This window comes from Acipenser ruthenus, unplaced genomic scaffold, assembly GCF_902713425.1.
Source record: "Acipenser ruthenus unplaced genomic scaffold, fAciRut3.2 maternal haplotype, whole genome shotgun sequence".
Classification (NCBI taxonomy): Eukaryota; Metazoa; Chordata; class Actinopteri; order Acipenseriformes; family Acipenseridae; genus Acipenser; species Acipenser ruthenus.
Genome location: NW_026708600.1, coordinates 16,901 through 43,879, shown reverse-complemented (window position 1 = coordinate 43,879; position 26,979 = coordinate 16,901). Strand labels below are relative to the sequence as shown.

At 47.6% G+C, this 26,979-nt stretch overlaps 4 protein-coding genes across 7 annotated transcripts; all 4 read left to right on the top strand.

Moving 5' to 3' along the window:
* The first annotated feature begins 392 nt into the window (after positions 1–392).
* On the top strand, positions 393–10,519 carry LOC117395571 (pro-interleukin-16-like). Of its 2 annotated transcripts, XM_059021423.1 has the most exons (8): positions 393–636; positions 3,385–3,484; positions 4,184–7,288; positions 7,863–8,022; positions 8,407–8,505; positions 8,971–9,232; positions 9,519–9,644; positions 9,849–10,519. In XM_059021423.1, the coding sequence occupies exons 3-8, from the start codon at positions 5,094–5,096 to the stop codon at positions 10,001–10,003; spliced, it is 2,997 nt and encodes a 998-aa protein (XP_058877406.1). In that variant the 5' UTR covers positions 393–636; positions 3,385–3,484; positions 4,184–5,093; the 3' UTR covers positions 10,004–10,519. The 2 variants fall into 2 exon arrangements, with proteins under 2 accessions (XP_058877406.1, XP_058877405.1); XM_059021422.1 differs by lacking the exon at positions 3,385–3,484.
* Positions 10,520–10,721: 202 nt separating this feature from the next.
* LOC117395572 (HCLS1-associated protein X-1) lies at positions 10,722–16,864 on the top strand. 3 transcript variants are annotated; one of them, XM_033994548.3, is made up of 8 exons: positions 10,726–10,992; positions 12,035–12,276; positions 13,070–13,227; positions 13,742–13,805; positions 14,393–14,499; positions 15,514–15,610; positions 15,739–15,880; positions 16,236–16,864. In XM_033994548.3, exons 1-7 carry the CDS (start codon positions 10,922–10,924, stop codon positions 15,837–15,839), a joined length of 840 nt encoding a protein of 279 aa, XP_033850439.3. In that variant the 5' UTR covers positions 10,726–10,921; the 3' UTR covers positions 15,840–15,880; positions 16,236–16,864. The 3 variants fall into 3 exon arrangements, with proteins under 3 accessions (XP_033850440.3, XP_033850439.3, XP_033850438.3); XM_033994549.3 differs by having other exon boundaries at positions 10,722–10,877; positions 15,739–16,864; XM_033994547.3 differs by having other exon boundaries at positions 15,739–16,864.
* A 152-nt stretch (positions 16,865–17,016) lies between these two features.
* On the top strand, positions 17,017–22,513 carry LOC117395574 (aquaporin-10-like). The gene is made up of 5 exons (XM_059021424.1): positions 17,017–17,982; positions 18,463–18,600; positions 18,970–19,088; positions 19,820–20,037; positions 20,284–22,513. Exons 2-5 carry the CDS (start codon positions 18,555–18,557, stop codon positions 20,450–20,452), a joined length of 552 nt encoding a protein of 183 aa, XP_058877407.1. The 5' UTR covers positions 17,017–17,982; positions 18,463–18,554; the 3' UTR covers positions 20,453–22,513.
* Positions 22,514–22,641: 128 nt separating this feature from the next.
* LOC117395219 (aquaporin-10-like) lies at positions 22,642–26,814 on the top strand. Its single transcript, XM_059021425.1, has 6 exons — positions 22,642–22,817; positions 24,586–24,712; positions 25,062–25,199; positions 25,389–25,507; positions 26,050–26,267; positions 26,550–26,814. Exons 1-6 carry the CDS (start codon positions 22,731–22,733, stop codon positions 26,812–26,814), a joined length of 954 nt encoding a protein of 317 aa, XP_058877408.1. The 5' UTR covers positions 22,642–22,730.
* Positions 26,815–26,979: the final 165 nt, after the last annotated feature.

The following is a 26,979-nucleotide window of genomic DNA, read 5'->3' as shown; positions in this document are numbered from 1 at the left end:
GAATGATCAAACTGCGATGCAACGGAGGTCTTTTTTTTTCCATCCCACCAAAGAACATTTGGATGATGGCAATCTCATCCAATTTTATGACCCCGTTGCCCTAGCTAGGGTTATGAAACGGTCGTGAAGGGTTGAGCGTCATGCATGGGCTGTTGGGTAGAATCGCTGGTTTTATCTGAAAACAGGGCAGCGAGTCACCCCAGCCTTGCTGGAGAGGAGTTGGGAGGTGTTTCGATCTGAAAACGGCTTCACACACCCTCTGCCAATTTTGCAATTTCCAAAACCTGTCCATTTTATATAAAATAAATACATGCTTTCTGTTTTGCGCACCCTAGATTCTTGTAAACACAAGCAGCAATCGGAAACCGGATGCGTGTGTCGCGTGTTAGGCAAGGTGCTCGGGTGCTGTTTTAAGATTTTGAGCGAAACTGTTGCAAAAGAAAAAAAAAATGTGCACGTTAGAAAAACCACGAGACAGTCTTCTGAGCCACCTGACCACTCGACAGGAAACAGCAGGCGCGCTTATCTGTCGGCTTCAGCAACGAGCGACAGACGCTAACGAAACAGCAACTGAACTTCAAACGACAACGTTTACCTCCGTGGAAAGAAACCTGTTCGTTTCTCCCGTGGATCCAGGTAAGGCTTTTCCTGCGTGTGTGTGTTTTTTCTTTTAGATTGAGGCACTTTTTATAGATAGTTGTGTTTTAAAGTGATTTAAAATAAGAGGGAAGCGTCGCAATTGTTTATATATAAATAAATCAAATAAAAAACGCCCTCTTGAACTGAACTGAAACCTGATGGCGTTGTCTAAACCAAGCAGCTGCAGAGGAGAGCGAGAGAGAGAGAGGGAGGGGGGAGACCGACTGTGAAATGCGTTATTCCACGTTTTAAAAAATAATAATAATCACACTTATTTAAATTAATTTATTTAGACATTTCTTCAACCGTGTGTGTGAACTCCTATGGAGTTTGAGAACTTCGTCGGAAAAAAAAAAAAAGTACCGGACTCTGTGCGTTATCAAATCGATACATAGATAGGGAACTTGATGCAGTTAATCAGCGACGCGGTGGCTGAAGATGGGCGTGCAGGTATTTCAAAAGTGCAGTAAAAGGATGATAAACAGCGGGCTTACAACCCTGATCTTAGCGAGGAAACTGCGCTTAATGTCGCTGCTTCCTCTCTGTGGCTTTAGGGTTGTGCAAATGCGCTTTGCATTGCAATCGACGAGTATTTGATCAAATTACAGTTTCTCTAATATCAGGGACGAGAATGTAACATCTCAGATGGCTGACTATCTCATCAATATCAGGGTCTAGTGCTGTATATTATAAAGACATTTCAGAGGGCTGGATCTCATCACTATCAGGGTCTAGTGCTGTATATTATAAAGACATTTCAGAGGGCTGGATCGCATCAATATCAGGGTCTAGTGCTGTATATTATAAAGACATTTCAGAAGGCTGGATCGCATCAATATTAGGGTCTAGTGCTATATATTATAAAGACATTTCAGAGGGCTGGATCACATCAATATCAGGGGCTAGTGCTGTATATTATAAAGACATTTCAGAGGGCTGGATCGCATCACTATCAGGGTCTAGTGCTATATATTATAAAGACATTTCTGATGGCTGGATCGCATCAATATCAGGGTCTGCTGTGTATTATAAAGACATTTCAGAGGGCTGGATCGCATCAATATCAGGCTCTAGTGCTGTATATTATAAAGACATTTCAGAGGGCTGGATCGCATCAATATCAGGGTCTAGTGCTGTATATTATAAAGACATTTCAGAGGGCTGGATCGCATCAATATCAGGGTCTAGTGCTGTATATTATAAAGACATTTCAGAGGGCTGGATCGCATCAATATCAGGGTCTAGTGCTGTATATTATAAAGACATTTCCGAGGACTGGATCGCATCACTATCAGGGTCTAGTGCTATATATTATAAAGACATTTCAGAAGGCTGGATCGCATCAATATCAGGGTCTAGTGCTGTATATTATAAAGACATTTCAGAGGGCTGGATCGCATCACTATCAGGGTCTAGTGCTATATATTATAAAGACATTTCAGAAGGCTGGATCTCATCACTATCAGGGTCTAGTGCTGTATATTATAAAGACATTTCAGAGGGCTGGATCGCATCAATATCAGGGTCTAGTGCTGTATATTATAAAGACATTTCAGAGGGCTGGATCGCATCAACATCAGGGTCTAGTGCTGTATATTATAAAGACATTTCAGAGGGCTGGATCGCATCAACATCAGGGTCTAGTGCTGTATATTATAAAGACATTTCAGAGGGCTGGATCGCATCAATATCAGGGTCTAGTGCTATATATTATAAAGACATTTCAGAGGGCTGGATCGCATCACTATCAGGGTCTAGTGCTGTATATTATAAAGACATTTCAGAGGGCTGGATCGCATCACTATTAGGGTCTAGTGCTGTATATTATAAAGACATTTCAGAGGGCTGGATCGCATCACTAGTGCTATATATTATAAAGACATTTCAGAGGGCTGGATCGCATCACTATCAGGGTCTAGTGCTGTATATTATAAAGACATTTCAGAGGGCTGGATCGCATCAATATCTGGGTCTAGTGCTGTATATTATAAAGACATTTCAGAGGGCTGGATCTCATCAATATCAGGGTCTAGTGCTGTATATTATAAAGACATTTCAGAGGGCTGGATCGCATCAATATCAGGGTCTAGTGCTATATATTATAAAGACATTTCAGAGGGCTGGATCTCATCAATATCAGGGTCTAGTGCTGTATATTATAAAGACATTTCAGAGGGCCGGATCGCTCAAAATAAATATAACGCGCATCTTGTCATTGTTCAGTCGGCAAGCATTCAGGCCGGTATTTATTTATATCTCTCTGTGTGTGTGTGTGTATGGAGATGAACTGGTGCCTCCCCAACGGGTTATTCAGGTTTTTTGCAGGTATAAAGAAAATAAAAATCAAAAGAATAGAGGAAGGAGACAGTGAGCGCTGTTAAAGACAGGAAGGTGGTTTTAGGGAGTGGGAGAACGAAGCGAAGCGCAGAGGGACAGTTTCGCATGGGAACGGTCCACTTCGCTGTTATTATTTATTGATTTCATTGGTAGCGTTTTGTTTTCGGGTCTCTCTCTCTCTCTCTCTCTCTCTCTCTCTCTCTCTCTCTGGCTCTCTCTCTCTCTCTCTCTGCATCTCTCTCTCTCTCTCTCTCTCTCTCTCTCTCTCTCTCTCTCTCTCTCTCTCTCTCTCTCTCTCTCTCTCTCTCTCTCTCTCTCTCTCTCTCTCTCTCTCTCTGTGCTGTTTTATAGAGGGAATGGTTTAACCGGTTTGGTATTGCCACTGGCTGCATGTTTTAAACAATGCAGGTGATTCTGGCTCGACTTCTGTTCTCAAAGGCCGGGGACAGGGGGAGCGTAATTAAAATGTAAGCGTCGAGACAAGACAAGACAGATCGACACACCGCCGGTAAGACTATCACAAGTTAAACGTGACTTTCCACGTGTGTTTGTTTCAGCAGCGTAGCGCAGGTGAGCGTGACGTCATGTAGACACCTGTAGACGTGCTGTTAACGAAGAACGACGATATGAAAAGTTCATAACCGTGCCGTTTGAATGGCACCACACTAGCGTCGAAACTACACTTAAATTATTTTTTACATCAGGTTTGTTTTTGTGAAAACACCTTTTTTTTCTTTTAGCTGTCTGTTTTTGTACAACACAGGATCTTCCCAACTAAAAAAAACAAACAAAAACAAAACAGTCCAGTATTTTCTTTATTTTTGAATTGTGTTGTTGATTGCAGACTCCCTACCCTGCTCTTCCGCCTCCTCGGTGTTATATATATATATATATATATATATGAAGCTATAATATAACAGCGCTGTGCTCAAGCCTAGCTGGCTAATTACACTGTAATTACAGAGTCTTTTTTATCGAGTTGCTGCTTCACCCAGTAAACTGTCTGATTTACTGAGTTTATTATTATTATTAGTTTATTTAGCAGACGCCTTTATCCAAGGCGACTTACAGAGACTAGGGTGTGTGAACTATGCATCAGCTGCAGAGTCACTTACAACTACGTCTCACCCGAAAGACGGAGCACAAGGAGGTGAAGTGACTTGCTCAGGGTCAGAGTTTGTTACTTTAAATTACTTTTTGATTTCAGGGTTTGATAAAAACAGGAAAAGGAAGGAAGAAGGAAGAAGGAAAAGAACTCAATTTGAAAACAAAGCTAGGAGCGATCCCTGTGCCAATGAAAAGGAAACAGAAGCGCTGCCGCTGGGTTTGCGAATGGCGTAACCATCGTTTAGAGGGTCTGAATGGAATTCGCGTGTGTTCTTGCTGTCGGAGGGACGCCTGCCTTTTTGAAAAGTTTTTTCAAACTCTTGAATGCAAGCAGAAGCGGCCGTATCTTAAGCCTTTGGAAATTTAAACCAGCATATTTTTATTTTAGATTTGTTATGTATTTTTAGATAGCTAGATATAGATATTAATTTACATACCTATATGTATGCGTCTCTGCTGAAAAAAAAAAAACGTTTTTTCCAGGACAATTTAATAAAAATAAAATCCTGCTGTGAATTTTTTTTTTTTTTTTTTTTTTTTGAAAAATTAGATTTTTTGTTTTAAATTAAAACCAACCTTCAATCCGATGAAGATTCATAGTGCGGACTCCCGCAGCTGTGTAAGATCTATCCCTGGATGCTGGGTGCAGTCTCTGGAATACAACACAAGTTCAATCACTGAACACAAAGCGTCTTTATTATTGAAGCATTGAGCAGACGCTTTTATTCAAAGCGACTTACAGAGACTAGGAGGGTGAACTCTGCATCATCAACAACTGCTGCTGCTGCAGAGTCACTTCCAATAGGAGCTCGTTTGTTTTACGTCTCATCCGAAGGACGGAGCCCAAGGAGGTGAAGTGACTTGCTCAGGGTCACACACACACACACAGTGAGATTTGAACCTGCTGGTATCAAGACCCTTTCTTTAACCATCGAACCATCCTTTATATCTTATGAGGCGCTTGTTTCTGCACATGCGAGGTCCCACAAGCAAAGCAAAACCCAAAGAGGATGGACTCGCGTGAGAAGACTTATTCCCTCCCGCTGCTGAACGACTCTGCCCAGACCTTCCCCGTCCCAGCGGCTACGCCTCTCCCTCCCACGGACCAGGAGGAGGTCCCCTCGTCTCCGAAAACCTCAAACCCTGGCTCTCTGGGCGCCGGGAATCCCCAGCCGTTTTCCATCAGGCCTCTGGGATTTCAGAAATCTTGCCCCGAAATCCGGAGGAACAGTCTGCAGCTGCGTCGGGATTTCTTCGAGTCGCTGGGCGCCGACGGAGAATCCCGATCCGGAACGGAAATAAAGTCTGGCTTCTTCGGAAAGGGACCGGCACCCCCCGTGCCTCGGAAACCGTCTGCTGAGAAAATCGCCGCTGTAAAGAAGCGGCGCGGTAGTTTAAGTTTCGGGCCGGGTCAAGGACTTGTGGATTCTACCAAGACCGGACACCCAGAAGGTCCAAAAGACAGCATCGCACGTGTAGCCAAGGGCTGGAGCTCTGAGCTTAATCACATTATGGACCTAAGCAGACCACAGCCTAGCGCCTTGACCACTGAAGAAGGTTTACCAAGAAAGACTGGATCACAGCCTTCTGCACCTGCGACAGCCGGACCTGTCAAACCAACAGCCGAGCAAAGGGTTGGGTTTGGAATTACTGGTGCAAGCAAGATCCGACTGGGGGATGACGAAGCTTCGACTAGAGCAAATGAAAGGGGCTCTGGATCTCGTGTCCCAGACCTGGAGGGTCAAAGCCCCGGGCTGGGGGTCGGTGCTAACGGAGGGTACCCGGGTTTGAATCAGCGGAGCGGCGGAAAGGGTTTGGTCAACACGAGGACGGTCGTTTTTAAGAGCGATGCTTCGACGACCCTCAGGTTTGGGGGGCGGCCGGGCGGGGCAGTGAAGGAGCGGGACTGGTTTCGGAGCAGCGCGAAAGTGCAACTGAGGAAACCGGAAGTGGCGAGTGCTCTGTGCCGGGCTGAATCCAGTCCGGGACTCCCCAGAGAGATCGGGGGCAAGCCCGTGAAAGCCATCGCGGTCGTCAACCAGAGCCCGAAGCTCAGTTTCTGCCGAGCTGTGGAGCGACACGGGCCGCTGAAGACGACGTCGGCAAAGCCAGAGCCGGTAGAGAAGACAGCCGGGCAGTCCACGGAGCACTTGAAGCTCCAGAGCTCTGAAACCCCACGGAGGAGCGATTCCAGAACCGGGAGGAATTTGGGCAACATCCAGGGAGATCCGGCGTCGATTCCAGGACCGGATGAGAGGGATCACGAGAGGAAAGCGCCTGGAGGAACGGAGAGGAGGAGACGGGAAGGTTCTGGAAGCGATGACCAGAAGACTGCTGTGATAGTCAGGAGTTTGTCGGTCAAAAATCGGATCAAGTGTTTTGAGATGCTGGAAAACCGGACTGGAAAAGAAGGACCAGCTCAGCCAGACCAGGGCAAGCCAGGCCCGGCTGGGGTCTCATCTCTGAAGAAGAGTTTCTCTGACAGGGCGGTCTGGCATCCGGGGATGGAGACCCCCAATACGGATTTGGGGAAGGGAGGGAGGAAGCCGTGGGAGACGTCGGTGATCCGGACAGCTTCTCTCGACGGCCATGTGAAGAGGAAGATCCCGCCTTTCACCGCCAACGGAGAGTCCCGGAAGGAGAGGAACGCCGGGAAAGGAAACGACGGAGTCGCCAACCAGGGACGTTCCCAGCCTTCGGATCCCAGATCGACAGCGGGGTCCCGGGGAGACGATCTTCTCGGGGCGCGCTCCGCAAGGGAGGAAGAAGACGACGAATTCTCGGATGCGAGCACCGTGGAGCAGGAGGAGAGCAGTTCCGGATCGGAATCCGACCGGGAAGTGGTTCTAGATTCCGCGGAACCCAACAAGAACCGGGACACGCGACGCAATGCCAACGACAACCCAAGCGTCTCCTCGGATTCCGGAGCAGTCGACAAGGCGGCTTTGAGTCTAGAGTCCTCCTCAGTCCAGCCGGGTCGGGCTGGGGTTACCCCAGGCTCTGTGTTGAGGTCACAGAAGCTGGGTACCCCCTCTTTTCTTCTGACCTCGTCTCCGGTGGTGCTTGATCCCGCTGGCTTGGGAAGCTGGCCCGGTTCCCTGTCGCAGTGGACCCCGGACCAGTCCGATGGTTCTGGTTCTGACTCGGAGGACTCTGTGTTGACCCCCCCCAGCGAGCTGAGCCAGGCCAGGAGCTTCTCTGTCAGGTACAAGAACTCAGATAGAGAGGCGGCTCTTTCTTTAAGCTTTTACTTTACGCTAAAAAGAATATGTATTTAATATCGACTTATTTTAAGAGACATGAATACTAAAGGCATGTTTTATAGGTATTGATGCCATAGACTTCTATAAATATAGAAATCAATAACAAAAAAACTAAACAATGACATATGATGTGTGTGTCTGAAGGAGATATATATTATATTATATATAATATGGATTTCTATAGAAAACTCCAGACATAACATTAAACCCTTTACCCTTTATCTGTTTATTATTATTCCAAGAGCTCTTGACAATTGTTTCTAAGTTGTTTTACTAGTTATTTTTCAACAACTATGATAAATAATAACTAATATACCAAATTGATATAGCAAATTTATATATATATATATATATATATATATATATATATATATATATATATATATATATATAATATAATTGTTTCAATTAAAAGTATAAGCTTCATGTTATTTTTAACATCCACAAAATATACAACATTGTCGATGAACATGTCCCAGTATATCTCCCCCCCTCTCCCCCTCCGTCTCTTTGCAGCCTGGCTGAGTTGCGTGAATTTGGGTTGGACAGTCCCAGAGACCGCACTGCGTCCCTCAGCTCCAACATGTCCGTCCTGTCCGTCGTATCCCTCATCCCCGGGGAGGAGCTGGACAGACTGCTGGAGGACGTCAGGGAGCTGGGGGACGAGAGCCTGCAGGTAGTGTCTTCAACACACCTAGAACCGTCCAAAAAAACATGTCAAACTGACCTAGAACACATCTATCACACGCTGCAGCACTCCTGCCTTCAAACACCTAGAACGTGCCGTCATCGCACCTGGAACATGTTTTCAAAACACCTAGAACCACACCTGCCATACACCTACACAGCTCTGGCCACAATTCTAGCTATATAACCTGCCTTTAACATACCTAGAACCACAGCACTAATAAACCTAGAACCACACCTCAAATACGCCTAGAACCACGGCGCTAATAAACCTGGAACCTTCCTTCAACACGCCTGACACTTCAGTAAACACCACCAGATGCTTGTCTTGCACTCAGCCCTTCGTTGACATGTCTCCTTGTCCTCTCGGCAGCGCGAGACAGATGTCCAGGTGGTGGTCCTTCACAAGGAGGAAGGGGCGGGACTCGGGTTCAGCATCGCCGGGGGCGTCGACCAGAACAAGCCGGTCACGGTGAGTGGAGCCGCTGGCCCGTCCGAGGCGCACGCTGCCCGGAGAAACGACCTCAGTCTGCCGAATTCATTCCATGCTGCTCTGCAAAAAATGATGTCGATCACACGCATAAGACTTCTCACAATCCCCCATCTCTCTCTCACAATCCCCCATCTCTCTTTCTCTCTCTCACAATCCCCCATCTCTCTCTCTCTCTCTCTCTCTCTCTCTCTCTCTCTATGCTCCCCAGGTGGGCAAGTAAGAGGTTATCAATGCATGCCTTTATACATGTGAACAACATCATTAGAATGAATTTGGGTAATTAAATCCATGTGAATTAACAGGGGGAGGAATTCTAAATGACTTCAGAACTCGGAGGAAGCGCAGAAGACATGCAGGTGCGAATCCTTGTGGGATCCAGCCAGGAATTAATGAGGAGTTTGCTCTCCCCCCTCTCTTTCCCCCCTCCCGCTCCCCCTCTCGCAGGTCCACAAGGTCTTCCCCCACGGAATAGCGGCCCAGGAAGGAACGATCCAGCAAGGAGACACCGTGCTGTCAATCAACGGCAGCTGCCTGCGGGGCTCCTTCCACTGCGAGGCGCTGCGGATCCTGCGCAAGGCCCGCCTACCCGCCCAGGCCATCGTGGTGCTGCAGAAAGGGGGCGCCGGCGAGCACCCGGCACACGGGGGCCCCTCCCCCAGCCTCGCTCTGCCCAGCACCGCTACTGCCAAGCAGGGCCGCGGCACAGGTGAGAAGCAAGGAGCTTTGATCCAGAGCGACTTACAGAGACCAGGGGGGTGAACTCTGCATCATCAACAACTGCTGCTGCTGCTGCAGAGTCACTTCCAATAGGAGCTCGTTTGTCTCATCCGAAGGACAGAGCACAAGGAGGTGAAGTGACTTGCTCAGGGTCACACACAGTGAGTCAGGGATTTGAACCAGGAACCTCCTGGTATCAAGACCCCTTTCTCTAACCAGTGGCCCCCCCAAGCCTCCTATTGGACTAGTGTTGATCCCTCTGTCTGTGTTTACAGCTGAGCTCAACGGGACAGTCACCGTGGAGCTGAACAAGGACTCCTCTGGACTGGGATTCAGTCTGGAGGGGGGCAAGGGTTCGAGTCAGGGCGACCGGCCAATCACTGTCAAGAAGGTCTTCTTGGGTAAGTCTTTCCTTCCTCTCTCTCTCTCTCTCTCTCTCTCTCTCTCTCTCTCTCTCTCTCTCTCTCTCTCTCTCTCTCTCTCTCTCTCTCTCTCTGTCTCTGTGCACAGTGATTTCTCTGAGAGCTGTGTCTCTCTCTCTCTCTGTCTCTCTCCCTGTGTGCAGTGATTTCTCTGAGAGCTGTGTCTCTCTCTCTCCCTGTCAGGAGGTCCGGGGGAGGCGGTCCAGCCCGGTGATGAGATTCTGGAGGTCCAAGGACGCAGCATGCTGGGAATGATGCGACTGGAGGCCTGGAAGTGGATCAGAACCCTGCCGGCCGGGCCCGTCACGCTGGTGATCAGAAAGAATCCCAGAACCTGAACCGAGCCAGCGCTGGAAACACAAAGAAAAAATCAGAGACTCCCAGAGCAGCTGGAGAGCCAGTCCAGGATTTACACACGTTCTGTGAGCTTATTATACATATTAGCGGGAGCAGTAACTCCCATTGCAAAGCAGTTTGAACCAGTCCAGGTTTTACATGCATTCGTTCTGTCTGAATAATAATAATAATAATAATAATAATAATAATAATAATAATAATAATAATAATAATAATAATAATGACAGCAGTTTGAGCCAGGCCAGTATTGATATTCATTTATTTTATGAGCTTAATATTAATAATAAGGCTCCCATTGCATGAATGCTAAAACCTGGACTGGCTCAAAATGCTCTTCAACGGGAGTCTCATTATTATGACGCTCAGAGAATGAAAACGCACTGACTTAGTTCCACCCCTACAGTCTGAATAATACAGATCGCGCTAAGTCTCTTTGGGAGTTGTTAATCTTGTCAAAGCTGCCTTAAAAATGTGAAATAAATAAATAAATAAATGAAAATTTAAAAAAAAAAAAAAAAAAAAAAAACTGTTTTCGCAATTTATTCCATTAGTTCGAGACTGGGCATCCCTGTCTGTCACACACCACAGTCCCAACGCTGCAGTCTGACAGGCTGTAAATAAAAATGTGTTTTTTAGGTTCAGAAAGAAAGTAAAATACAGTTACGAGTTGCAAAGTCATTTAACGACACCTGCGCGCAATTACCTCACCAAGCTTTTACAACACCTGGCGTCGGTTTCCGGCAGTTGGTCGTCAGCGACAGCAGCAGCAGAAGCAAGGTTTTACGGCAGTGTGGCAACGACAGCGACGTGAAGGTCCTTCGCCTGAAAAACGAAATATCCAAAAACGAAACCAGGGTAATAAAGTGCAAACAAAACACTAGAGAGAACGAAAAAAACAAATGAGCGTTTTTGATTTGTTTAGAGGTTTTTTTGGCTTCCCAGGAAGCAATTTCCACGGAGACAGAAGAAGGTAAGAGGCGTTTATTACGTTCTGTAAATTGAAAACTACAACGTGTTAAAAAAAATACATTCTGTTTATTTATTTTAGTAAGCCTGTAGTTTAAATAATAATAGTAATATTAATAATAATAATACAGCTCCGATAACCAGTTGCGCGATATTAAAACGTTGCTTAATTGATATTTTATTACGTCACGGCACTGGTACAGAACTTTATCGTTCTAGAAAAATCTGTCACCGTGTTTGCATCATTTTATATAATATTATACACCAGGGTGCACATTTATGCGAACACCCCCCATTGCTTCTGTAGTTTTGATTTCCTGTGCGTATGAAATCAAACCACTGGGACTGAAAATATTTTGTAAAAATAGGCAGGTTAGCGACTTTAATACATTAATAGGCCACCCGTGCAATTCATTTAAAACAGTAAAGAGAAAAGGAGCACAGAGCCACACACGGTAAAACGCAGGAGACTTTTTAGAAGTGGTTTAAGACGCCTGATTAAAGCACAGAGCGGTCTGACATGATTTTCACACACGAGTGTGTTTCTATATCCCTGATTACTGAGCGGAGATTGAAATTCTCACTCCTTTTCTCTTTACTGTTTTGAATTGCAGGTGTGGTCTGTTAAAGTCATCAAATGCGCTTTACTTGCTCTTATCTGCCCCCTATTGTACTGCGTTTAATGCTGCACTTTAGAGTACTGTAATCTGTCCCAAGTGTTATTTAATCTGTAGTATTTTGTATTTAATCATATCCTGATGTAACTATCACTGACATTGTTATCTGCTGTATTATTGAATCGTATTTTGTCACACTTGTACTTGCTTGAACCAAAGTCATTGTATTTATCTTGCTCTTAATTGTATTATTACTTGTACTGTGATTCTTGAAATATATTTTTGTTTACGATTGTAAGTCGCCCTGGATAAGGGCGTCTGCTAAGAAATAAATAAATAAATAAATAATAGTAATAATTCAATTAGACAGTCGCTAGTTTGCTCACGGTGACCATCATGGATACAAGCGGCGTCTCTCTGTGTGTTTAGGGACCCGTTCTTTGAGGGAATGACGCGCTCGGAGGATGACGATGGTGATGATGACGAGGAGGAGGAGGAGGATGACGGTGGATTCGACCGGTTCTTCAGCGGAGGGGGTCCGGGAGCGGGGAGAAGGGATAATCCCGACGGGATGCGCTTCCACGACAGACTCGGGATCGAGGAGCTTCTCCGGGGAGTGGATGACCTGTTCAGAGGGGCGTGGGGCTCGGAGCTTCCCTCCCGACACCGCGGTACCGTTTCATGACTTTTCAGCACTTGTTTGCCGTTAACCCAAATTAGCCAGGAAGTTATCATGACTGTAACAGTTCAAGAGAAAATTTAATATAACAGGGAAGATTTCCTGAGTCTCTGGTATTGACTGCATGATCATTTGTGCATAAGGCATGCATTCATTCATGAATTAACACTCTCTCCCTTCTCCTCTCTGCTCTCTCTCTCTCCCTTCTCTCTCCGCTCTCTCTCTCCCTCTCCTCTCACTCTCCTTCTCACTCACTCTCCCTTCTCTGTCACTCTCTCTCTCCCTCTCCTCTCACTCTCCCCCTTCTCACTCACTCTCCCTCTCACTCTCCTCTCTCTCCCCTTCTCACTCACTCTCCCTTCTCCTCTCTCCCTTCTCTCTCTGCTCATTCTCCCTCTCCTCTCACTCACTCTCCCTTCTCCTCTCTCTCCTTCTCCTCTCTCTCTCCCTCTCCTCTCACTCTCCCCCTTCTCACTCACTCTCCCTTCTCCTCTCTCCCTTCTTCTCTCCACTCTCTCTCTCTCTCCCTTCTCTCTCCGCTCTCTCTCCCTCTCCTCTCACTCTCCCCCTTCTCACTCACTCTCCCTCTCACTCTCCTCTCTCTCCCCTTCTCACTCACTCTCCCTTCTCCTCTCTCCCTTCTCTCTCTGCTCATTCTCCCTCTCCTCTCACACTCACTCTCCCTTCTCCTCTCTCTCCTTCTCCTCTCACTCTCCCTCTCCTCTCCCTCTCATCTCTCTTCTCTCTCCTTCTCTCTCTCCTCTCTCTCTCTCTCTCTCTCTCAGAGCACCCCAGTATTGGACCCCCGGATTCGGAGGCGCACAGTCAGGGGGGCGCTTCTCTCCGGGACTCGATGCTCAAACACCCCGACAGCACCCCCGCTCCGGGAGGGGGTACCCCTGCCCCCCGCACCCCTCCCGGGGACGACTCCCCTCTCCAGAAGGTGAGGAGCAATCGATCGCGCCTTTTCAATTACTAGCAACGCGGTTCAGCGTCTGGAGGAGTCGACCGTGGCTTCGTGTCCCGTGTGAAGAACACGCAGCCCAGTTCTAAAGTGAAAAAAAACAACAGCGTTTTTCTTCGGTGTGTTGATTAGTATTTTTCAGAGTACAGTGTTATATATATATATATATATATATATATATGCGAGTACCCTTGATAAGTGAATATGCATCTGACTCTGTACTGTATATCTGTGGTTATTTTTAATATGCTAGTGTGCATTGCATAGAGATATATAGTTCTCATGAACAGATTGATTCGATTTTATTGCGATGGACCTCTCCTCAGAAATCAGGGGCTCACGATCAGGGCGAGGGTCTCTGGTGTGGATCGGGGGGCTGATTCACCGTTCAGAGTGAATGAAGAAACAGCTGCTTGGGTTTGTGTGGATCAATGCTGCTTTTCTGAGACTCTGCGGAGATCAGAGATCCAGTTCAAGCGTCCTGTCGTTTCAGTACGAGGACAGGTGGAGAGGGTTCGATCCGAGACACGAGGCGGACTCCATGAAGGAGGACAAGGGTATGTCCGGGGCTCCGAATTTCGGATGGGGTGGGGGGTTTGGGTCCTCAATCAGGATGCCTAAAGTCATGGGGGGGGGGGAGGGGGGGGTCAAGTCAAAAGTTTGGAAACTTAAGTTTGGCCATGCTGCTTATTTGAATGCAGTTGTTTGATCACTGTAACTGTTTTTAACATTAAACTAAGAAAAAAAAAAAACTACCTCACAGCCACTGCACTTTCCCTTTCCAATGCATGACATTATTATTATTATTATTATTATTATTATTATTATTATTATTATTATTATTAGTCATTTAGCAGATGTATTTATCCAAAGTGACTTACAGAGACTAGGGGGTGAATTATCCATCATCAACATTATTATTATTATTGTTCTAGGAGCAATTATAAATTACAATAAAATCAGCACAAGATCACATTTGGATAAAGCGTCTTTTAAATGACTCATTAATAATAATGACTCGTTATTATTATTATTATTATTATTATTAATAATAATAATAATAATAATAATAATAATAATAATAATAATAATAATAATAATAAAGACTCGTTAATAACGCTGCTCTTGTGCTCTGTTTCGTCAGATCTCGATTCCCAGGTATCTTCAGAAGGTCTCGACACGATCCTCAAGCCCAAGATGAAATCCTTCTTCAAGAGCGTCTCTGTGATGAAGATCGTGGGTCCTGATGGGGTAGGGTCAGAGTACGCAAAGACGACGTCAAACATGAACACACGCTTCCTGTAGCAATAATAATAATAATAATCATCATGTTTTCTGTATTTTTTTTATTGTTATTATGGTTCGTTAATTATGGTGAACATCGATGAAGGCACTGGAGCCCAAACGCTGGTCTGCTTGACTCGGTCTCTTCTAGTTTCAATAATCACACTGATGAAGGCACTGGAGCCCAAAAGCTGGTCTGCTTGACTCGGTCTCTTCTAGTTTCAATAACACTGATGAAGGCACTAGAGCCCAAACGCTGGTCTGCTTGACTCGGTCTCTTCTAGTTTCAATAATAACACTGATGAAGGCACTAGAGCCCAAACGCTGGTCTGCTTGACTCGGTCTCTTCTAGTTTCAATAATAACACTGATGAAGGCACTGGAGCCCAAACGCTGGTCTGCTTGACTCGGTCTCTTCTAGTTTCAATAACACTGATGAAGGCACTGGAGCCCAAACGCTGGTCTGCTTGACTCGGTCTCTTCTAGTTTCAATAATAACACTGATGAAGGCACTGGAGCCCAAACGCTGGTCTGCTTGACTCGGTCTCTTCTAGTTTCAATAATAACACTGATGAAGGCACTGGAGCCCAAACGCTGGTCTGCTTGACTCGGTCTCTTCTAGTTTCAATAATAACACTGATGAAGGCACTGGAGCCCAAACGCTGGTCTGCTTGACTCGGTCTCTTCTAGTTTCAATAATAACACTGATGAAGGCACTGGAGCCCAAACGCTGGTCTGCTTGACTCGGTCTCTTCTAGTTTCAATAATAACACTGATGAAGGCACTGGAGCCCAAACGCTGGTCTGCTTGACTCGGTCTCTTCTAGTTTCAATAATAACACTGATGAAGGCACTGGAGCCCAAACGCTGGTCTGCTTGACTCGGTCTCTTCTAGTTTCAATAATAACACTGATGAAGGCACTGGAGCCCCAACGCTGGTCTGCTTGCCTCAGTGTCACGGTTTTCTCTGTCCTTGATTGCAGACGGTGGAGGAGAGGCGCACAGTGAGAGACAGCCAGGGGAAAGAGGAGACCACAGTGACTCGGACCCGGGCAGACCAGCGAGACGGAGAGCGAGAGGGTCTGTACAGGCTGCAATCGTTTTTGTTTTGTTTTTCTCGTTTTCAGTTTCAGTTTTATTTGTCCTGTTTTCTTCTCTTCTGGTGTTTTTGTGTTTTATTAATTTCTGTTTTATTTTTCTCTTCCCAGGTGCCTCGGCGCAGTTCACGGACATGCTGCCAGACTCCTGCCTGCAAGACGATTTCTCCGTCTTTTCAAAAATTTTCAGAGGATTTTTCACCGGCCGATGAGCAAATAGGGCCAAAGCGACTTTTGCTTACCTGTACAGCAGGTGCAGGAAAAACTCAAGTGGTGTTTTGAATGTAGAAGAAACAAAAGGAAGAATTCAATACAGAAAGATAGAGTCCAGGGACGGGAATCAGACTCCCGCTGCACAGCACTGTGATCCAGTCCTGGTTTCACTAGGAGTTTAATAATCAGACACACCTGAGCTTGTTAGCTAGACACACTGGGGCTGATCAAGCTGGTAGTAAAACCTGGCACGGATCACACTGCTGTGCGATAGGAGTTTCCAGTCTTGCTGTTTACTGGATAGCAGGACTGCATTGCAGTTTGACTGTATACAGTGTTTATTATTATTAGCCCTCGATATGGATTTGAAATGTTTATTTGTTTATTTTCCACAGCATGCAGTGTAACGCCTTGAAACCACCTCTGTATTCAGCAAGAGGGCAGTCAGCGGCCGTGTCAAATGCATCAACCCTCATGATAAAACCATCTCTCCAAAAAGACCAGCATTCTGTGTCTTTATAATTTAGATCAATTAAAATTTACACACAGATCTATACAGGGTCATTTAGAAATTAAGTTTACCATATGAGAGATGGTGTGTTGATGTGATTGATCTATCTATCTATCTATATTTATCTATCCATCCATCCAGTCCAGTCCAGTCCAGTGGTTAAAGTCCAGGGCTTGTCACCAGAAAGTCACAGGTTCAAATCCCACCTCTGCCACTGACTGACTCACTGTGTGCGACCCTGAGCACGTCACTTCACCTCCTTGTGCTCCGTCCTGCGGATGAGACGTTAAATCAACGTCCTATTGGAAGTGACTCTGCATATAATGCACAGACCTACAGCCTACCTCTGTACAGCGCTCTGTGTGTGTGTGTGTGTGTGTATATATTTAATCAGTATATTAGAATCCCAGTTAGGAAGCGTATTTCATACATGCTTATAGAAGAAAACTAACAAACTCAATCCAGTCAAAGTTGTATAAAAAGCTGAAAATAAATAAAGAAATGAATCTGTGACGTGGTGTTGATTTTTCTCAGCTCTCTTCTCCACCAGCGTGGTTTCAAACTCCCCAGTGTTTTAATTTTGTGTTGATTTCTTTGCTATAGGGCTGCAACAGCAGTCTGTTACCGTCATTATTACTATAGGTCTGAAGAATGATCCTCTGTCGTTTTCATGAAGAGCTGCGTTTGTGTGTCAGTCATCCGGAGAGCGAGAGGGCGCACGCGCTTATAAAGGACAACTATTAATATCTAGAACTTCGCCCCGATTATGTGCTGGTCTTGTAGTTATTGGGGTTAAAGTGTATTAGTTATCTCTCCCCACTCCGTGATACCAGACCTCTATATAAACGAGTCTCAAAAAGCAAACAATGACATCGTCTTTGCTGCATATATTATATATATTAGATTGATTAATAATTACGCGTAAAACTTTGATATTTAAATGGTCCCTATTATGAAACTCAAAGACAAACTCAAACTGAAAAATAGGCTTCTGAGAGAATGCTTAGCGGAGTTTTTGGGAACATTTGTGCTTATGGTAAGTATAATAACGCTAATATCATTAATATATGAATTCATAATAATAATAATAATAATAATTTATGAATTGGCAGATACAGGTCATATTTTAACCGGCACGGAGGCGGCCGGTCGCTGTACAAAACAAATCTTAAGAAAGCGACCGATTTTCCTGAGATATACAATAAATTATAAAAGTTTTTAGCGCGTCTGCCGTGATGTGCTTTACAATGCTTCCCTATGCTTTACCAGACCTCTCTGTGCTTTACAATGCTTCCCTATGCTTTACCAGACCTCTCTGTGCTTTACAATGCTTCCCTATGCTTTACCAGACCTCTCTGTGCTTTACAATGCTTCCCTATGCTTTACCAGACCTCTCTGTGCTTTACAATGCTTCCCTATGCTTTACCAGACCTCTCTGTGCTTTACAATGCTTCCCTATGCTTTACCAGACCTCCCTGTGCTATAATGTCTGTTTTCCCTTCAGTTGTTTGGTTGCGCGGCAGCAGCGCAGGTCAAGACCACCAACGAGGTGAAGGGTCAGTACCTCTCCGTCAACCTGGCGTTCGCTGTGGGCGTCGTCTCCGCCGTCTACATCTCCCGAGGAGTCTCCGGTACCCTTTGATTTCTTTATTTTAAACCGTCTTCGTTTTGTGTTAAGTGAGTGAGCGGCTCCGAGTAGCTCAGTGAAAGAACGCTCTTCACCAGACCCTTCACTGAACTGATCGTTTGCTTAATTAGACCTTTTTAATTGTTCTCAGCTCCTAAAAACACTGCGGATTTCAAGTTACTTATAAAATGTCACGGTTGACTTGAAATCAGCTGTTTAAGAGCTGAAAACAAGTTAAAAAAAGGTCTAATTAAGCAATGTATCAGTGAAGGGTCTAGTTCAGTGATTGAGAGCTCAATTAGAATTAAAACCAGCAGACACACACAGGGGGCTCCCCCCAGGACCGGGGATGGGAAGCCTTGACTGACTGTGAGTTCTGCTGCGTTTTTAAAACACGTGGCTTACAATGAGACGCAGCGTTCAGACCCCCCCCCCCCCCCACCCACCCAGTGTCTCTCTGTCTTTCTGTACCCCTTCTCTCCAGGAGCGCACCTGAACCCCGCCGTCTCTCTCAGCTTCTGTGTGCTGGGGAGGTTCCAGTGGAAACGGTTGCCTTTTTACACCCTCTTCCAAATCATGGGGGCCTTCGCGGCGTCCGGAATGGTCTTCATTCAATACTACGGTGAGTGAAGAGAATGAAAGAGAAAGGGGGCTCCCTCCAGCCCAGGGCAGGCTTGAGGCACGGAGACTGAACTGCTCCCTCCCTCCCTCCCTCACCCCCCTAAGAGAAAGGGTGCTCCCTCCAGCCCAGGGCAGGCTTGAGGCACGGAGACTGAACTGCTCCCTCCCTCCCTCCCCTCCCTAAGAGAAAGGGTGCTCCCTCCAGCCCAGGGCAGGCTTGAGGCACGGAGACTGAACTGCTCCCTCCCTCCCTCCCCTAAGAGAAAGGGTGCTCCCTCCAGTCCAGGGCAGGCTTGAGGCACGGAGACTGAACTGCTCCCTCCTGGTGACTGATTGAGCTGCTCTTCCTGTCTCTGTTCTCTGCACACAGACGCCATCATGCAGTACAGCGGGGGCAACCTCACAGTCACTGGGCCCTTAGAGACGGCCTCTATCTTCGCTACCTACCCCAGTGAATATCTCTCGTTTTCAAATGCGTTCGTGGACCAGGTAAATGATCCACTGCAGTGTCTGCTGGGGGCCACAGTGTTGCAGGGGGGAACGGATTCATGGTTACACTCTGGTGTACCAGCAGACCCACATTTCTGCTAGTGCCTTCATCAGTGTTATTGTGCTCTATAATGCTTCCCTATGCTTTACCAGACCTCTCTGTGCTTTACAATGCTTCCCTGTGCTTTACCAGACCTCTCTGTGCTTTACAATGCTTCCCTATGCTTTACCAGACCTCTCTGTGCTTTACAATGCTTCCCTATGCTTTACCAGACCTCTCTGTGCTTTACAATGCTTCCCTGTGCTTTACCAGACCTCTCTGTGCTTTACAATGCTTCCCTATGCTTTACCAGACCTCTCTGTGCTTTACAATGCTTCCCTATGCTTTACCAGACCTCTCTGTGCTTTACAATGCTTCCCTGTGCTTTACCAGACCTCTCTGTGCTTTACAATGCTTCCCTATGCTTTACCAAACCTCTCTGTGCTTTACAATGCTTCCCTGTGCTTTATCAGACCTCTCTGTGCTTTACAATGCTTCCCTATGCTTTACCAGACCTCTCTGTGCTTTACCAGACCTCTCAGTGCTTTACCATGCTTTCACTGTGCTTTATTACACTTTGCTGTGCTTTTTCCTGGGGGGGGTGGCTGTATAAGAGCCTCTCCAGCCTCCTGCAGTGTCTCTCTCCTCCCTCCCTCTCCCTCCTCCTCCCTCTCCCTCACCCCTCTCCCAGGTGATCGGCACAGCCGCCCTGCTCCTGTGCATCCTCCCCCTGGATGATTCCCGGAACAGCCCGGCTCCCGAGGGTCTGCAGCCCCTGCTGGTTGGCTTTGTGGTCCTGGGGATTGGCATGGCCATGAGCTCCAACTGCGGGGGGGCCATCAACCCCGCCAGGGACCTGGGGCCCCGCCTGTTCACCCTGGCAGCGGGCTGGGGCCCCGAAGTCTTCACGTAGGTGCCCCTCCGTGCAGCGCAGAGCCGCCACAGGGCCGCAGCCTGTCTGCACAGCCACTGAAGAATGAGAGAGCCGCGCGGCCTCACAGGTGTGGCTTTCTGAACCTCTCTCTCTCTCTCTCTCTCTCTCTCTCCCTCTCTCTCTCTCTCTCCCTCTCTCTCTCCCTCTCTCTCTCTCTCTCTCTCTCTCTCTCTCTCTCCTCTCTCTCTCTCTCTCTCTCCCTCTCTCTCTCCCTCCCGCAGGGCGTTTGAGAACTGGTGGTGGATTCCCGTTGTGGCCCCTCTGATCGGTGGAGTGACGGGGGCTTCACTGTATCAGCTTTTCATTGAGTTTCATCACGAGGACCCGGAGACAGACCAGCCCGAGGCGAAGACGCGAGAGAACGGGGCGTCCCAAACCAGCAAGTTTTGAAAAAACGTTTTTGCTTTTTATTTTACGCTGATGAAGGCACTGGAGCCCAAACGCTGGTCTGCTTGACTCGGTCTCTTCTAGCTTCAATAATAACACTGATGAAGGCACTGGAGCCCAAACGCTGGTCTGCTTGACTCGGTCTCTTCTAGTTTCATCTCAATAATAACACTGATGAAGGCACTGGAGCCCAAACGCTGGTCTGCTTGACTCGGTCTCTTCTAGTTTCAATAATAACACTGATGAAGGCACTGGAGCCCAAACGCTGGTCTGCTTGACTCGGTCTCTTCTAGCTTCAATAATAACACTGATGAAGGCACTGGAGCCCAAACGCTGGTCTGCTTGACTCGGTCTCTTCTAGTTTCATCTCAATAATAACACTGATGAAGGCACTGGAGCCCAAACGCTGGTCTGCTTGACTCGGTCTCTTCTAGTTTCAATAATAACACTGATGAAGGCACTGGAGCCCACACGCTGGTCTGCTTGCCTCGGTCTCTTCTAGTTTCAATAATAACACTGATGAAGGCACTGGAGCCCCAACGCTGGTCTGCTTGACTCGGTCTCTTCTAGTTTCAATAATAACACTGATGAAGGCACCAGAGCCCCAACGCTGGTCTGCTTGACTCGGTCTCTTCTAGTTTCAATAATCACACTGATGAAGGCACTGGAGCCCAAACGCTGGTCTGCTTGACTCGGTCTCTTCTAGTTTCAATAATAACACTGATGAAGGCACTGGAGCCCAAACGCTGGTCTGCTTGACTCGGTCTCTTCTAGTTTCAATAATAACACTGATGAAGACACTGGAGCCCAAACGCTGGTCTGCTTGACTCGGTCTCTTCTAGTTTCAATAATAACACTGATGAAGGCACTGGAGCCCAAACGCTGGTCTGCTTGACTCGGTCTCTTCTAGTTTCAATCACACTGATGAAGGCACTGGAGCCCAAACGCTGGTCTGCTTGACTCGGTCTCTTCTAGTTTCAATAATAACACTGATGAAGGCACTGGAGCCCAAACGCTGGTCTGCTTGACTCGGTCTCTTCTAGCTTCAATAATAACACTGATGAAGGCACTGGAGCCCAAACGCTGGTCTGCTTGACTCGGTCTCTTCTAGTTTCATCTCAATAATAACACTGATGAAGGCACTGGAGCCCAAACGCTGGTCTGCTTGACTCGGTCTCTTCTAGTTTCAATAATAACACTGATGAAGGCACCAGAGCCCCAACGCTGGTCTGCTTGACTCGGTCTCTTCTAGTTTCAATAATAACACTGATGAAGGCACTGGAGCCCCAACGCTGGTCTGCTTGACTCGGTCTCTTCTAGTTTCAATAATAACACTGATGAAGGCACCAGAGCCCCAACGCTGGTCTGCTTGACTCGGTCTCTTCTAGTTTCAATAATCACACTGATGAAGGCACTGGAGCCCAAACGCTGGTCTGCTTGACTCGGTCTCTTCTAGTTTCAATAATAACACTGATGAAGGCACTGGAGCCCAAACGCTGGTCTGCTTGACTTGGTCTCTTCTAGTTTCAATAATAACACTGATGAAGGCACTGGAGCCCAAACGCTGGTCTGCTTGACTCGGTCTCTTCTAGTTTCAATAATAACACTGATGAAGGCACTGGAGCCCAAACGCTGGTCTGCTTGACTCGGTCTCTTCTAGTTTCAATAATAACACTGATGAAGGCACTGGAGCCCAAACGCTGGTCTGCTTGACTCGGTCTCTTCTAGTTTCATCTCAATAATAACACCTGTGCTTTTATCCTTTCCCCTTAAATTTGGACATCGCAGAAATGACGACACCTCAGTTAATAGCTTCTAGGAAACAAACACTCCCTTTCAAGGACATACATTTGCAGTAGAATTGTATACAATTGTATTTTTTGTATGTATATATATTGATATATTACAAAGAGGGTATTATCTTAGTAAACTGGGTGTGCTTTACCTCCCCCGTGCCTGGAAAATGTTAAAATGTAAAACACCAAAAATAATTTTAAAACAAAGACATGTACTGCGTTGATACTTGGAAAGAAATAAAAGGAAAATAATAAAATCTGTCATCGCTTGTTTTTCTTTCTCTTTTTCTTGAGTTGTTATCAATTAACCTTTGAAACTGTATTGTAATATTTATGGGGGGTGAGAGTTAAAGTCTGTGTCTTATCTTTGTGAGAACAAATGCAGAACTCTCTCCGTCACACACGCACATACGTGTGGCGAAGCGAGTGACCTTCCCTCCCTCCCTCTCCCTGCTCGCTCCTTGAGGATCGCTCAGATTGAAGAAATGGACAAAGTGAAGGAGCTGCTGAGAGTGAGGAACGCTCTGGTGAGGGAATGCTTCGCAGAATTCCTGGGCATTTACATCCTGATCGTGAGTACTGCGTCGCTTCCCATCTCTGATCCGTTATCGGAGTATGCTTACAGGACAGGGGAGTGGGGTACAGGACAGAGGAGCGGGGTACAGCACAGTGGAGCAGGGTTACAGGACAGGGGAGCAGGGTACAGCACAGGGGAGCAGGGTACAGCACAGTGAGAGCAGGGTACAGCACAGAGAGAGCAGGGTACAGCACAGAGAGAGCAGGGTTACAGGACAGGGGAGCAGGGTACAGCACAGTGAGAGCAGGGTTACAGCACAGGGGAGCAGGGTACAGCACAGGGGAGCAGGGTACAGCACAGTGAGAGCAGGGTACAGCACAGGGGAGCAGGGTACAGCACAGTGAGAGCAGGGTACAGCACAGGGGAGCAGAGTACAGCACAGAGAGCAGGGTACAGCACAGAGAGAGCAGGGTTACAGCACAGGGGAGCAGGGTACAGCACAGTGAGAGCAGGTTTACAGGACAGGGGAGCAGGGTACAGGACAGGGGAGCGGGGTACAGCACAGGGGAGCGGGGTACAGCACAGGGGAGCGGGGTACAGCACAGTGAGAGCAGGGTTACAGGACAGGGGAGCAGGGCTTTTCGTAGGGCATGTACATTGTTATTTAGCCTTTATGGTGGAGGGGGGGGGGGGGGTGCTCGATAGCATCACAAATAGAAAAGCGATCAACCTTTGACCTGCATGGATAAGACACTCAATAACACTAAATGTTTACGAGGTGCGATAAGGCATCGAGGAGGCTGATAGTTCGGATTGAGACGTGCGTCTCTGTGTGGTTTCAATTTCAAAAGCATGACCAGCGTGTTGTCAGGTTTATTGCATTTTGATACAGATTCCAGAGAGAGAGATTATTCGAGACCAGAACGAAGGGTCCCTGAAGGCTAATCCACCGGCCTCTCATTCCTGCCTTTACCTTCCTCTGGAGACCTGGGTTCAAATCTGGGAAGAACAGGGGGCACACACACACAGACAAACACACAGACATACATACACACAGACAGACACACAGACACACAGACAGACACAGACACACAGACAGACACACATACACACAGACAGACAGACAGACAGACAGACACAGACACACATACACACAGACAGACAGACAGACAGACACAGACACACATACACACAGACAGACACACAGACACACATACACACAGACAGACAGACACACATACACACAGACAGACAGACATACATACATACACAGACAGACACAGAAACACACACAAACACAGACACACACACACAAACACAGACACACACACACAAACACAGACACACACACACAGACAAACATACACACAGACAGAGAGACACACACACAGACAAACAGACAGACACACAGACAGACAAACATACACAGACAGACACACACAAACACAGACAAACATACAGACACACATACACACAGACAGACAGACAGACAGACAGACAGACAGAGACACACACATACAGGAATTCCCTAGCATGCTTTCATGCGTGGATGATCACTTCTCACACTCCCCCTGGTGGGCGGGTTTAAATGCATGAGCCTCACACACACATCAGCAGCATTTGCTGCCAAAGCCATGGGTAATAAATCCGGGTAATTAATTAAACCCACACGACTGAACAGGGGGCTGAATTCAAAATGAATGACGTCAGAACTCGAAGGACGCGCAGAAGATACTCAGGTGTGATTCAGGGTGGGAATTCATTCAGGAATGTGGGGTCATTGTTTTTAAATGATACCTGTTGTTTTGTTGTTGTTGGTTCAGATTTTCGGGTGCGGCGGCGTGGCGCAGGTCACGACGAGCAGTCTCACCAGAGGAGAGTATCTCTCCATCAACCTGGCTTTTGCATTCGGGGTGACGTTTGGCGTGCACGTCTCCCGCGGCGTTTCAGGTAGGGATCCCCTTAACACCAATAACCGGTACCACTTTCCATTAAGCGCGTCTAATTACTGCGCACAGGCACAGCCGCGTTACTTCAGGAAACACATGCGCACTTAAACACAGTTCCAATGGCGTGTTACCGGTGTGCGTAGTTACAATGTGCTTAAAACGGAATACCATTGGAAGTGCGTGAAGTACGAGTGTTATTATTATTATTAGTTTATTTAGCAGACGTATTTAGTTACATTTAAAGACGCAACATCATGCATTATACGAATAAACTTTCCTTGGAGTGAATTTTCTGATCCATTACAATGTTAACAGTGTGTGTTCTCCTCCCCTGTGTGTGTCTGCTGCAGGAGCCCACCTCAACCCCGCGGTTTCCCTGGCCATGTGCTTGCTGGGCCGCCTGCCCTGGAGGAAGCTGCCGGTCTACGCGCTCTTTCAGCTGCTCGGGGCGTTCGTTGCTGCCGCCACGGTGTACGCGCAGTACCGCGGTGAGAAAACGTCACGTACTGAGATATATATATATATATATCTCAATCATAAGGTTCGAGGGGATGCAAAACTATGGGCCGGAGCTGGAGGTGTCCATTCCCTGCTTGAATGGTTCGTTGTCTGTGGATAATTCAGACTATTCCAGGTGAATTTGAGCTGCTCTTCCTGTCTCTGTTCTCTGCACACAGACGCCATCATGCAGTACAGCGGGGGCAACCTCACAGTCACGGGGCCCTTAGAGACGGCCTCTATCTTCGCTACCTACCCCGCACCCCATCTGTCCATTTCCAATGGATTTGTGGATCAGGTACAAGGAACCTAGTCTATAGCCTTAACTACTGTGCTGTGCTTTTAAGGGGGGAGGGGGACCAAAGCAGTAAACTCAGTAACCACACTCCTCTTTCCTCTCTCTATCCCCTCTCCTCCCCTCTCCTTGCTCTCCTCTCCTCCCCTCTCTCTGTCCTCTCTCCTTTCTCTCCTCTCTCTCCCCTCTCCCCTCTCTCTCCCCTCTCCCCTCTCTGTCCTCTCTCCTCTCTCCTCTCTGTCCTCTCTCCTCTCTCCCCTCTCCCCTCTCTCTCCCCTCTCTGTCCTCTCTCACCTCTCCCCTCTCCCCTCTCCCCCTCTCTCTCCTCTCCCTCCCCTCTCTCTGTCCTCTCTCCTTTCTCTCCCCTCTCTCCCCTCTCCCCTCTCTGTCCTCTCTCCCCTCTCCCCTCTCCTCTCTCTCCCCTCTCCCCTCTCCCCTCTCTCTCCCCTCTGCCCTCTCTCCCCTCTCCCCTCTCCCCTCTCCTCTCTCTCCACTCTCCCCTCTCCTCTCTCTCTCCCCTCTCTCTCCCCTCTCCCCTCTCTCAGGTGATTGGCACAGCCGCTCTGCTTGTGTGTGTTCTGGCGCTGGGTGACTCTCAGAACAGTCCCGCTCCGAAGGGGCTGGAGCCGGTTCTGGTGGGGATGTCGGTGCTGGTGATCGGACTGGCCATGGGCTCCAACTGCGGGTACGCCATTAACCCCGCCCGCGACCTGGGACCCCGACTCTTCACCTGCGTGGGGGGCTGGGGTGTGGAGGTGTTTAGGTGAGTGTGTACCGGCAGGGTGCAATCCCCTCCCTTTCCACCAGGGGGCGCCAGATTCTACTTAAAACGTTTAGACAAGGATCAGGGATGGGAATAAGACTCCTATTGCACAGCAGCTTCACCCATTCCAGCTTTTAATACCAGCTAGCCAGTGTGCATAGGTAACAAACTCAGGTGCGTCTTAATATTATACTCCTAGTGAAAACCAGGAATGGATCACGCCGCTGTGCAACGGGAGTCCTATTCCCACCCATGTAATGCTGTTACTCTTCTCTCTGGCAGTGCTGGGAGACACTGGTGGTGGGTTCCCTTGCTCGGTCCCATGGTGGGCTCTTTGGTCGGGACCGCCGTGTATTGGCTTCTTATCGAACTGCACCACCCAGCCCAGGAGGGGGCACTAGAGGACTGCCAGACCGTGAAAAACAAATACGCCATCGAACTGGAGGAGGGGGCTTCCAAACCCGGAGGGGGGGGGCCAAGGACGGAGAGCACAGGGGAGGGGGAGGGGGAGGGGGAGGGGGAGGAGTGCACCGTCAAGCGGCTGTAGAGCCCCAGAAACTCATTTCAGAAACGGTTGCAGTGGGGCTTGCGTTAGCCGCGTCGAACGCGTTTGAAAAGACGTTCCAGCAAACACAGCGTGTTTTCATTTTCAGACACCCCAGCAGCTCCCTGGCGTTGCTGCTTTGTGTTTGAACCTTTAGCAGCATTACCA